Source organism: Camarhynchus parvulus, chromosome 1, assembly GCF_901933205.1.
Source record: "Camarhynchus parvulus chromosome 1, STF_HiC, whole genome shotgun sequence".
Taxonomy (NCBI): domain Eukaryota; kingdom Metazoa; phylum Chordata; class Aves; order Passeriformes; family Thraupidae; genus Camarhynchus; species Camarhynchus parvulus.
The window spans coordinates 111,393,687-111,406,376 of record NC_044571.1 but is presented as its reverse complement, the minus strand read 5'-3'; the positions used below and the strand labels follow the sequence as shown (position 1 = coordinate 111,406,376).

Below are 12,690 nucleotides of genomic sequence, written 5' to 3'. Positions count from 1 at the left end.
CATCAAGGCTGCTGTAGGCTGAGAAAAAAAATGTTATGGAAAGTGTGTTTTGTGAACAATGTCTGAATCTATACTTGGATCAGTTTTGGACAGGTTTCCAAGCCTGTCCATGTCTCTGAGCTGTGCTTCTACCTGAGCATTTCAGGTGGATGGTAACTCAAAGTGAAACCATGTTGTGTCTGTGTTAGCTGTCACCAAGTTAATGAGCCATCCTATTTCTGATAGACTTCCATGCTGTGATTTTGTATATTCATTGGCCATCTTAGCAGGAGGCCAGGGGCGAAATAGCAGAGGAGCTGTAAGTCTCTGATTTAGCAGCAAAGGTCGAATGTCTAAATTATAACTGACTGGGTGAGTGGAGCTGGGAATTGTGCCGAGCTATGGTAGTTCTTTGACTCTTCTGAGCACTTTAGACACCACTTCTGTACTTTACCCCTGTTATTTCTTCCCTACAATGAAATATTTAGCTCATAAAGGAAGGAAAAGATAATTTAATATGCACCTTTTGAAAATATTAAGCATAATTTTTCTGGGTGCCAAGGGGGACTTAATCAGTCATCACTTGATCACTTTCAAGAAAATATTACTGAAATGTATTTGCTGTGTCTGTTAATTGATTGCAGAAAGTACACCACCCCCTCCCAATATTTATTTACAGATTTTGCTATGCTTCTGTTTCTTTGAATTGTGGCTGTAAAGGGTGTCCTTTCTGAGTAAACGCTCCGTTTGAGCAGCGTGATTGCTGAACAGATGGTTGTGTGGATGTAAACAGCTCTTGAACTTCATGTCTAGTGTGTGAAGTATCTGCACTACAGTGTGTCCAGTACACATTAGTATATCATTAACCTCACTTTTAGTGCTGCAGGGACTTTATTTTCAAAGGGAATATTGTAGCAGTGCTCCCTGAAAAAGGGTTTAATGGTCCCTGGATATCTTTCCTGTAGCGGTGCATGAAGAAAAATAGGCCATTCTTCCATAACCCATTAGGAAGGAATTCTTAAGCATGTCAGCACAGAAACCACCATGTGGGCTGTGTCAGGCAAACCCAAAAGTTCCAAAAAGTAAGTGCAAATTTGATACACCAAATGTATCATTTAGATTACAGTATTTCAGTAGCATCAAGCATTCTGTCATTTGGCCCATAGGCTCAAGCCTGAATTAACCTGAGACAGTCTCAGCTTTCACAGAAAACTCAGGGGCAGAAAGTACAGCGGAGATTATCAAGTCTGCTCCTGTGCCCCAAGGTGAGATCTCTGTATCTATGTCATACCTGATAAAAGTTTGTCTGACTCGTTCTCAAAGACCTCCAGGGATGGAGATCTCTTAAGATCTCTCCAACCTCATCAGACAACTCTTCTACCAATTTCATAGACCTTATAATTAAAAACCTTTTTTCTTAACGTGCCATCTGAAGCTTCTGTGCTACAAATTAAACCTGTAGCTAATTGTCCTCTGACAAGTGCTCCTGTTCACTGTGAACATGGAAAACAGAGGTTATTCTGTAGCTCTACTTTCTCACATGAATTTCGTTTCAAGGTAACATAAAGATGGCTGTATTTAAGCAGGAGACATGATATTAAATTTTGATGGCAGGGACTGCAATTATGTGATAAGATGGAGCCAGCTTCTTTTTGAGTTGGAACGGGTACAAGTTGGAACATGGGAAATTCCAGTCACCTATATGAATTTATTTCTTTGGTTTTTTGTTTGGTTTTTCCCCCTCTAATGTAAAAATGGTCACCTATTGGAACAGTTTGCCCAAGTGAGTTGCAGAATCTTTATGCCTGGAAATACTCAAAACAAAGCTGGATGAACCAGAGCTGCTTTGTGCAGGAGCACAGACTGCATGACCTCCCCAACCACATTCCTTTCAGCCTAATTTGTGCTGTAATTCTCTGTCACAAAATTTTTCATCCAGTGTGCCGATTTACATGAGACTTTTTTAGAAATCCCATGAACTTGCTGGATATAGGTTTCTGTTCCTACTGAATGTCCCTTATTTTGACTATAGTTTTAAGTTTCACCAAAAAGTTAGAAATCGCAATTAAACCTAGAGTCTTAGTTAACTACATACTGTTTTCCATATAGCATGGGGTGGGGATTTATATTGTCATGGTTCTATTTTATATTGATTTTATTTTAAAAATCTCATAATTTTAAATTTCATCACTAATTATCTAAGTAATGTCTGCTCATGCTGTCTGTGAATTCCTGCTAAATTCCTGACTTAATAATTAGAAAGCAGAGAGAGGGATGCTTTTTCTTTTGGTAGTCAAAGGAGATGGACTATTGCTGCCAACCATGAATTTTTTAGATACCTGAGTGTTACTTTTAAAATCTCTTGCTGTCACTGTCCACAGCAACAAATGAAAGATAAAACAAAAATTGTTTTGGAGTTTGTACCATCAAGATTTCTCTTGTGAAAGGTGAAAGCAGATATTTTTTTCCTCAGCCATGATGTAGACTTTTGTTGAAATGGAATTTTAAGGTGGTACCTTTTAGTTTCCGAGGATACTTTGTTAACTTGATGGTTGATGTTAACAGCTGTGTGTGTTGAGGGGGATATTTCAAGATCATCCCATCTAAAGTTCTGGTAAATTCCCTTGCAATACTAAAGATTTTTAGAAAGAATGATCTTGAAATGTGCTTCCTTCTCCGCTACATTTTTTCTTCAAAGAAGAGATCATGAGCGGGGAACTTTGTTTCAGGATGGGTGGGGGAAAAAAAGGCTTAAATCTTGGTCTGTTTAACTCAGAAAAGCAGCAGACAGATGAAGCAGAAGTGTGATGCCAGGTGCATAGCATGTAACTACAGGTGGAAGTCACACTGTCTCATCCCATTCCCACTGTACTGTCACCTTCTCCTTTGAAAAGGTAAATTCACCTTTTTTTTTTAACCCAAGCTTCAAGAAAATGTCAAATAAAAGTGAACAAAAATTGTTTAATGTTTGTGAAAATATATTTATTAAAAGGCAGTGAAAGTGTAGTACTGGAAGACTTTGGGGGAAAGAACAGAAGTAAAACAGACAATTTCATTCTGTTCTCTCTGGCTCTACAGTAGCCCCTGTAGTAATGAGGTGATGGATGCATACTCAGGAGTACCAGTTTTTAATCTTCAATCAGAGCTTTAAAATAATTTAATGGGAAAATTCTGAAGGAAAGATTTTCGAGCAGCTCTGCAAATGGTGTGAAGAGAAACTTTCAAATTAAAAAGTTAATTTGGTCATTCTAGAGACTTTCACTGAGTTTAAAGTTCCCTGTGAAGGTGACCCAGCAGAAACTTTATTTCAAATTGTACCTCCTTTTTTCTACCTTTTCATTTGAAATGTTCACCTCGACCACTTTATCTGTTGTTATCGTCAGGAAGTGTATCTCTGGATACTTCCTCAGATTTTAGGAGAATACTATAGAGTTTCAGAGGATGCTTGTTTCATCTTTTCTTTCCTCATCTGACAAATTAAATATACATTAATGACTCCTTGCTGTTTCGAGAATTCAAATGGATAAACAAATTTTTAAAGTCCCAGTGCTGAACTTTGAACAGATGCTGTTGTTTTTCCAAATGTTAAATAGTCATTGACTTTAAATAGGTTTATTTTTAAAAATGCAAAACTGATACAGTTTAACTAAAAGTCTCTTCCTGTTGTTTAACTTTTACTCCTGATTATGGTGATGCCATGATTTCATTAGTTTTCTAGTTACTTTTGTCTTCCGGGGTTGCCATGACCTGATTTTTTGCATGTCAAACCAAGCAGATAAATGAGGATGTGGAAGGAAAACTTCACAGTATTAAAAAGCCAAAATATTCAGGTTAATTGGGTATTTGTAGAGGTACTGAGTTCATAACTTTTAACTTAAATTCCCCGAAAACCCCAAGTCACTCTTTGTTTCTTTTGGGGCGTTTTTACTTTTTCTCATTAGTTAAAAGGTGTGTTTTAGTAAAGATTAAATAGTTTTTTACAATGGTGGACCACTCTAATTACTGGCTTAAATAGGAAAAACCCACTTTAACCATGTGTTTTTTCAATCTATTTGGCTCATGAGCACTAGCATCAGTGGACTTTCAGGGGTTCCTATTGTGTATTTCACTATCTGATTGTACTTTTGCCTGATTTTTTTCTTAATGCCATTCTAATTTCCTTAGACAAGCTTTGTTCTTAATCTGTGTCTCACTATGTCCAATGGTTTTTCATTAGGTTTCCATATGTATTGCCTCCTGTTGGTTGCAAAAGCCTAAAAGATTTTCTTCACAGTACTTGAAAAATATTATATTATTAACAAAATATTATATTATTAACAAAATATTATTTCACATGTGGATTTGAGGCACTTCAGTGTGTCCCACTCGCTGAGAAAGAGTGGGAGATTACACCAAAGATGCTTTAACTTCCCAGAGAAAGAAAATCTGTTGAAAAACCTGCGCTGTGGGGATGACCTAGCTTGTCACCAGCCCCAGCTATATCACTGTGGATTTTGCTTAGCACACAGAATTTATATACTGTGTCAGTGTTCAAACTCAATGAGATGCTCATAATTGTTAAATGAAATGCAGCCATCTCAGTGGTGTTGAAAGGTCAAAGCTAAGGCTAGAAACAAGATTTATTTTCCTGTACTATATGTGGCAGTGCCTACATGTGCTACTTTGTGCACCCAGCACTTCAGCCTGAAGCTGTTAATTAATTTCTAAATGCCAGCAAACAGAAACTCAGGGGTAGCGCTGTGACCCGTTCTCAGATCAGGGTGTTGGGGTTAAATGACTTATTGGAAGTCCCTGGGGTGAATTAGTGATGATCTTAGCTTTCTGATGGCAGGCCATCTTCTCCCACAGGTGCAGGGGAGATGAGGTGGTAGAAGGTGCCTGTGCAGGAGGCAGGATGTTCTCAGTGCCACAGGACAGGCGGCCTGAGAGATCCCTGCGCAGCTGTCTGGAGTTTCTGCTTCGTAATGAGCATTCATTCATGGGGAGGGAAATCCCAAATGTCTGCAAGCTAACTGGCTAAGTGGCTGCAAGCTAACTCTTTGTTCACGGAGATCTGTGTTTTAATGCTGGTAATGCTTTCATTTCTCTCGTTAGGGCAATAAAAGAGCTTGTATTTTTGGCAGACGGACGTAGCCCTTGCTGACTGAGAGCCTCTGGCAATTCCAACTTCAGCCACCCAGCTGCTGAGAAAAGATGCTTTACAAGGCTGGTCACAAGGGTGCCCTGCTGGGCAGGAGGTGAGGAAAGCTGAGGTAACCTGGCAGGTTACCCTCCCCAGGGTGCTGCTGTGCCACCTCGGGGGTTATTCACTGGGGCCTGCCTGCCAAGGTGCAGCTGGCCGAGGGTGAGTGTCTGTGCTGCGGCCTGGAGTGGATTACAGCCTGAGGAGGATAAATCAGCTGGGATAACTATCCTGCCAGCCTGGAGAGGATAAATCAGCTGGGATAACAATCCTGCCTGGAACGTGGCATAGGGACTTGTCCCCTGAGCCCCAGCTGGCAGGTTTCAGTGCAGCAAAGTGGGAGCGCAGTGCCCAGACACAGCGTCACTTATCACTGCGGTCTCCTCTGTCACCTGATTCAAGTCATAATCTTGTTTCACACTCTGCCACACCAGCCTGGTTACATGTGAGGGCACAGGTCCATAGGATAATTCAGGTTGAAGGGACCCCAGAGTGTCATCCAGTCCAGCCTCAGTTCAGCTACAAGGTCAGGCCAGGTCACCCAGGGCTTCCTCAGTGAAACTCAGAGGAACGAGTTGCCAAAGGACTAAAAGCTAATTAAAGCTTCATGAAGCATGTCACAAGCAGGAAAGCTCACAGAGAGTGGGAAAGGGGAGGCAAGGGGAAGACTGATGACAGTTCCTAACAAGAGGAACAGAAAGACAGCACTATAGCAGGAAAATTCTTTTCCTTGCATCAGCAAGGATCTCGAAGGGGATGTGGCAGGTAGGTTTCCATCCAGAAACCACTGTTTTCTTGGTGAACCGGAGAAACTATTCAGACTGCTGTGACACTGTTAGAGGACGTTTTAAATTTATTTTTCTTTGAATGATGACATGAAGTGTAGGTAAAACAAGAGTCACTGATATTCCTGCAATGTTGTGAATATCAAACTGCTCAAGCTTAATTGTGACAGGGAATCAAATGCTCTGTCAAGGTTGCTAGAGGCCCTGACTGTTGAAAACTGGTCGGATGTACCATGGAAAGGATTACTTTATATAAACCCTACACCCTTACCTTTTTTTTTTCCTGAGTGCTCACTAGGGGCTTCTGTCAGAGACAGACTGGGAGAGAGGCATGGGGAATGCTCCGTGAAAGTTTCTGTGGTACTGGCGCATGAAATTGCCACCATTCTGCATGTTCAGCAGGCACTTGTGCCTGAAGGCTCCTGCTGTGCTAGAGGCTTGCTGCCTTTCGTAAAGTAAAATCATGTGCTTTCGTCTCAGTCATTTGAATATGGCACCATCTTAAAATACAAACTTCAAAATCTGCAGCAGGAGCAGTGCTGTTTGTATAATGCTTCAGACTTTGAATTGAGATTTTGTGTGCAAATGATGAAATACCAATAGCTCGAGCTGTCTGTTATGGCAAAGTGGAGCAGGAGGGAGAATATATGGAGAGTAGGATTGATTATATTGAAGGGAAAAAAGAAGGATTTGCATAGTTTCTGTGTTAGGACTTAATATCCACATATATCTTCAAATAAGCACAGTGTAAATGTTCTCTGTGGCTTTTTTTCATGCAAGACGCTATTTATGGTTAAAGGTATGGAAGGACCCTTTCATATTAAAGCTTCCTGTTCTTTTGATTTACCAAAAGTTAAGTAAAGAAAGGAAGATTAAAGAGGAAGGAAGGTCTAAATAGATTTCTGTTTCTGGAAGCAGCGACTACAAAACAGCTTTTCAAGCAGGGCATAAATTATGCTCACAAATAAGCAGCACAGTCTTTACGAGTGTTATGTCTCAGAGATGCTCAGAGAAGACTTTCACATGTAGAGATTTAACTATATTTGATGTCTCAGCTCCTAATAGGAAAAAAAACAAACCCTCCACTAGTTTCTGAATACAAACGGTTTTAAAAAATGGACAAAACCGCACCAAACAAAACAACAACAAACAAAAACACTTATAAGACTAAACTGTTGTCATATTTTTAATGTAACTATTTCTTTTATAGTTAATGCATTTAGTTGTTAACTTCATAGATATTTTAATCATTAGTATAAATGTTTATGGCTTAAAAGGGCTGTGCAGAGAAAAGAATACGATTTGTGTGCATTTCCTGCACTGAGGTACTCTACTACTCTTTTAGGTTAGACACATCTGTGTGAACAGTACAAATCACAAAACTACAGAGAGATGCCCTCCTTCACTTAAAAGTTGAATTAAAATCTGGCATTGAAGAATGCCGAGGTGTTAGTCAAAGTGAAGGAAGAAAATATCACAGTAGAACTTTGAAGCTGACATGGTGAATCATTCACTCATCAAATTTTGGAAATAATTCTGTTTTCTTGTTTCTGTTTTGTATTTCCTTATGCAAAGTACTCAATTCCTCTGAGATAAAGTAAATTATTCAGGAGGTTCATTCCAGGCTCGTGTATTACTTGTCTAGTACTGAAGACAGCAGCAAGAGCTGTGGCACATCTCCAAGCTGCACTGTTGGCATCTTCGTTTTCAGAGCTGGGTTTGGGTAGAGTCGACATCTAAATAGTAAATCTCTGATCCCACAGGGATGACTGCACCCCTTTGTGGTGCATCAGCTGTTGATCAGAGCAGTATGGGGGGAGTGGTGAGGTTTGTCACAGGTGGGATGAAAAAAGGCCAGAGTTTGACTTAGCCCACTTTTAAAAGTTTACTTAGAAGTTCAGTGTGGTTGTACAAGTGTCTTGCCCGTACATAGAAAATGGATGTTTTGTGGATTTCTCAAGGACAAATTAGTGCTGTTCAATTTCTATCCTCACAATTCCTATAAACAATTCCATTTTCAGCACATGCATCTTTTAATATTAAGCAGTTGCATCTGCTCTGTATTTAAAGGGTAAAAAAAGCATTGCTTTAAGTTTAAAGACCACTGTTTCAATATCACTAAATATATCTTGAAAGTTCTTAAGAAATTGCTGTTCCCCAAGGATGAAGCTGAGTTCATTAAAACATTTTTTTCATCATTAACATGATCCTAGGTGGCCTATTAACAAATAAGCCTGCTGGCTTATTTAAGATTACTTCATGTAGAAATAGGATTGGTCACCTAGTGGAAATAGTAGCTTTCTGTGTAGGTGTTGCCCAATTTGAAACAATTACTCTTATCCAAATATATTGTTGACACAACTAAAATTTGCATAGGACTTTTTGTTCATGTTCTTTCCCACTCCTGTTGAGCAGGATAGATTTCATCTGAGAAAAGCTTGGGGTAACTTTAATCTATGTTAATAAACTGGGTTGAATCAGGAATTGAAATTACAGGGTTGTACTGTAAAGATAAAATAGGCAGCAATAGCCTATGGCACCCTCTACAAAGGGTGGGGATGGGGGAGGGAGGTGCTTCCCAGAAAACTTTAGTCCAGAGAAAAAAAACATATTTGCAGATTGTGAAGCTGAAAATGTGGCTATGAGTGGTGTTTGTGAAGCCTTCCAGTGAAGTTGCATCACCCTTTCGGGCAGATGGTCTTGGCAGAAGTAACGTGAGCTTGGACAGCAGTCCTTGGATCTCTGAGAGGAGCTGACACAGAGGAAATTCAAGGGCATAAATTGGTGAGGAGTAGAGCTTGCCTTGCCTCTGGGTGTAGATGCTCAGCTGAGTTGAGGGAAGAAATGAACATGTGGTTTGAATGAGGTGAAGCCCTGCCATGGTGCTCATTCATTTCAGTTCACTGATAGGGCCGATAGGCAGTGCAGAAGGTCAGAGGTGCAGGGGTGCTGCTCTGTAGGACCTTGGCTGTGTGGAAAACCAGGGAAAGAGTGATGGAGACTGTGGGAGGCAACAAATCCATTTGGAAACAGCTGTGCAGTTGAAGGAGAGCTGGCCAGAGGGTTCAACATCAAGCTGCTAAGGATAATAGGTAGGATTCACCTCTGGGATGTGAGTTGAGTTTGTTTGTCCCAATTCTGTTCTTGATTCTCCTCGGTTTTTCAGAAGTGCAGAAGGCTGTGGGGTGTTTGTGTTTGGCTGTGGTGTTCTTGCCTACATTTGCAAGCTGAAAACTGTTCTCACAAGCACATGGAGGTTTGTTTGTGAAGCTGTGCTTTCTGAGGGGATTAGTCTGAAGTGTGAAATAACTGTTCCTTGCTTCTTCCCCATGTTTTTGATGCCAGTTGAAGCAATTGTTACCATCTGTCTTGTATTTTTTTTCCACTGCAGCTGCTTTGGGAATATTCTAGCCTGTGCTAGTCCTTTTTACTTTTTGTGGAATAGGGTCCTCTTTGGTACAAAGAGAGAAGACAACAAGCAGTGGGCTTTAACCTTTTTAAATGACAGATCTCCTGAAAGGAATACAATGCATAGGTGGAAATTAAAATCAAGGAATTTGGGAATGTGTGAAAATGACAGAATTTGACAGGAACCGTCATCTTTATGTGCTTTTTGTATTTATCTTAGGCTTGTCAAAATGAAGAGAAGAACCATTCCACAGAAGAGCTTAGCAAGTCTGAAATCCAGGAGGAGCTGAAAAAGGCAAATAGCCTTCCTAGTTTGACTCCTGGAAGCAAGTCATCAGATAAAGATAAGCAACCCCGAGAAGGCTTCTTTCATTTCCTTGGAAGCTTATTTAATATTGCAACAAGATCTTCTTTGGTAGAATCTAAATCCTCTACCTTCCAAGATGAGCCCAGCAGATGTGAGAAGGATTTACAGAGCACAAATACCTTTCCAAAGGACACACAGCCAAAGCACCCGAAAACTGAAGAGCCTACAGCTAGAAAAAAAGAGGAAACTGTAAATAAAGATGATGCCATCTTAAATAATATTGGGAAAGATATCACACGGGATCTTCAAGGACGCTGGAAACAATCCTCAGATACAGAAAAGTAAGTTTTAGAATTTATTTTTAAATATGATGATGTGTGTGTGTCTGTACAGAACTATGCTGACCAAGTTCATCTGACTGTATGAGGAGTGTCTGTCATTTCTAAGGGTGGTTGGAGCGTCCCTGACTTGACTTTGTGCAAAACTCCAGTAGCAACTGCACTAAATAAATGAGCAGGGGAGAAGTCAACTGCAACAAAATATAAGTTTAAAGAAGTTGTTTAGAAGTCTCCTGATTGGATGTGGCATTTATGAGTATGTTAAGAAAAAGAAGTGTAAAGAGCTTATTTCCATCCATATTATGGCCTATATAAAATCTTGAATGTTTGTCCTTTTTATATCTCAGCAGTTCAATAATTTTATTTCTGCAAGTAAGTTTTTCTCACTTTTAAATTATCTTTCCTAGTTTATTTGACTGGGTGCTTTTTGCTTCTGTGACTTTTTCCCCCTAGTTCTTTGGGGTTTTGCTGTGATGTAAGGAAGGTTATTTAAAGCACTCAATTTCAATTAGCCAAAATATGGATCACTCTTTATAGAATGTTAAAAGAAGATTAAAAAAAATTGTGGTGGCAGAGGCACTGTTGTGTGTTTGAGAGTAGAAAACCTAAAACACTGGCTGTGGTCAACACTGTATTACAAAACCTTTTATGACTGTCACACATAGATATCAGTTTTCCAAAATAATTTATAGCTGTTATGTTGGAAATGTGACTGCATGTGGGTCAGCACAGCATGGATTTGGAGTTAGGTGTGAATGTGTGCCTGTGGTACCTGTCCAGTTTTTGAAGGGTGTGTAGAACATGGACTTGTTTGTGAGCAGTGGATCTGCAAGTGATGATGACTCAGGCTTTCAGTATGGCCCAGAATATTTATTTCAAATTTAAGCAGAAAGTAGTGATTGGGAGTAACCATTAAGTGTCTCAGAGTGCTCCTGCTTGCATTGCAGAATGGGAGGATGGGCTCAGAAGAAACACCTTTTTTTCTTTTAATTTTTTTTAATTAATTTGAGTTGTGCTGAGTCTGTTTATTGGTGGCATGTGAAATGTTTCATCGCCACGTAGGAGGTCAGAGACAGCCAAAATAGCTGGTTGTTGAATTCCATTTCCATACTGGGGATGTCTCCAGCACTCTGCCCTTACCTGTTATTTGGCAGAATGATTATTTGAAGCGTTATGTTATAAAAGCAGTGGCTGATTAGGATGTGAATAGGTGATGTGATACCTATTTAAGTGAAGTTAAAACTGTATTTCCACCTTCAAAATACAGTAGTTAATAGTAATACTGGTTGTGTTCTCATGAGCACTCTGGTTTGGTCTGTGACATGGTTGACTGGTTTTTATCCCAGACTCTTATCATGGTATCACCCATCTGACTGTGCTTTTTCCAAGCTGCAGCTCAGCACCACCACGGCTTTGATCAATGCAGGAGAAAAGTTCTCCTCCCCTTAGTAGTTCCCAGGAGAGCCCAGGAGCGTGGTGTTATTTGGTCTGGTTCCTGAGCAAACTGTGTTCCCTAAAACCTGTTGGACAGGCTGGGTTGCTGCATCAGTCTCTTGCTGCTATTTGCTGTTTCTGTAGTATGTCCTTCACTGTCTATGCACAATATACTGGGTAAGATGCATCTCATTCCCCTTTTTCTTCTTGTGAATTCTTCATAAAAATGTAGATTAATAAAATAAGGCATTTATCAAAGTTTGAAGAGTTTGGAAGGTGCGGGTATTAACTCGCTGAAGTGACCTCTTTGCTCTCTACAGAAATATTTGAGTTATTTTGTTTTCCTGAAGTCAAAGTTACAGTTGGATTTTTCAATTGGCTATCCTTTGGTGTTGTCCTGTATTGTTAGGTAATCTTTGCAAACCAGTGTAGATTTTCTTCAGTGTAGATCTATCTCATGGCTAGGCAAGCATGAAAGAATGTGTGTTGCTAGTTTGGAGGTATGGAAGGGTTGACCTAAATACAGAATGAAGCTTTTCCATGGAAAATAACTTTTTTTAATGGAAGAAAAATTGTATATTTTTTTCATTGTAACTGTTCTAAATTAGGGGAAACATTAAACCAGTCTATGTCCTTTTAAGCTCATTCTCAAAAGTACAGTGTACATTCTGCCCTTTTTGGCTTGGGATACTAACAAGTTAGACAATCTCTGTGTAACTTTAATTATGTTTTTCTCTGCCTGACCACACAATGTGAACTGCTCTTCTGAAGCAATTAGTAAAGAAAAATTGGAATGGCTGCAGGGAAGCAGAGGCTTGCATTGTTTACCTTTCTAAAAAGTTTGAATAACTGGATTTTTTAGTAAGGATAACTGGTTTTGGGTTTTTTTTTCTTTTATGGAAGTTGTTGTGCTGAATTTGTTCTCTTTTAGTTTATAAAAGTTTTAAGGATGTTAGAGTAGTTTATTCTTTCCACTACTAGCTGGGTTTTTTACTAAATATTAACTACCTGGTATTCAATTAGCATGACTAAACTGTAAAAATGCTCTTGGTTGCTGCCAGGTGGCTGAAGAGTCTTCTTGGGAGTGGATGCTACAAGCACATGAGGAATCACGGGGAGAAGGGGTAAAGACCTAGCACAAAGCAGCAGGAAGGTGTGGAAACCATGAAGAGCAAAGATGATGTGAACCTAAGAGTGATTGAGTCCTAAAAGTCGTGTGAGATGTGCTAGTGAGCCATTTAAAGCCAAAGGAATTGG

The 12,690-nt window shown here is 39.7% G+C and overlaps 1 protein-coding gene across 1 annotated transcript in view; it reads left to right on the top strand.

Moving 5' to 3' along the window:
- Positions 1–12,690, top strand: part of CRYBG3 (crystallin beta-gamma domain containing 3) — an 81,708-nt gene that overhangs the window by 16,135 nt on the left and 52,883 nt on the right. Inside the window, exon 3 of the mRNA XM_030945093.1 lies at positions 9,575–10,002. Within this exon, the coding sequence (XP_030800953.1) occupies positions 9,575–10,002 (428 nt within the window). The remainder of the gene's footprint in view (positions 1–9,574; positions 10,003–12,690) is intronic.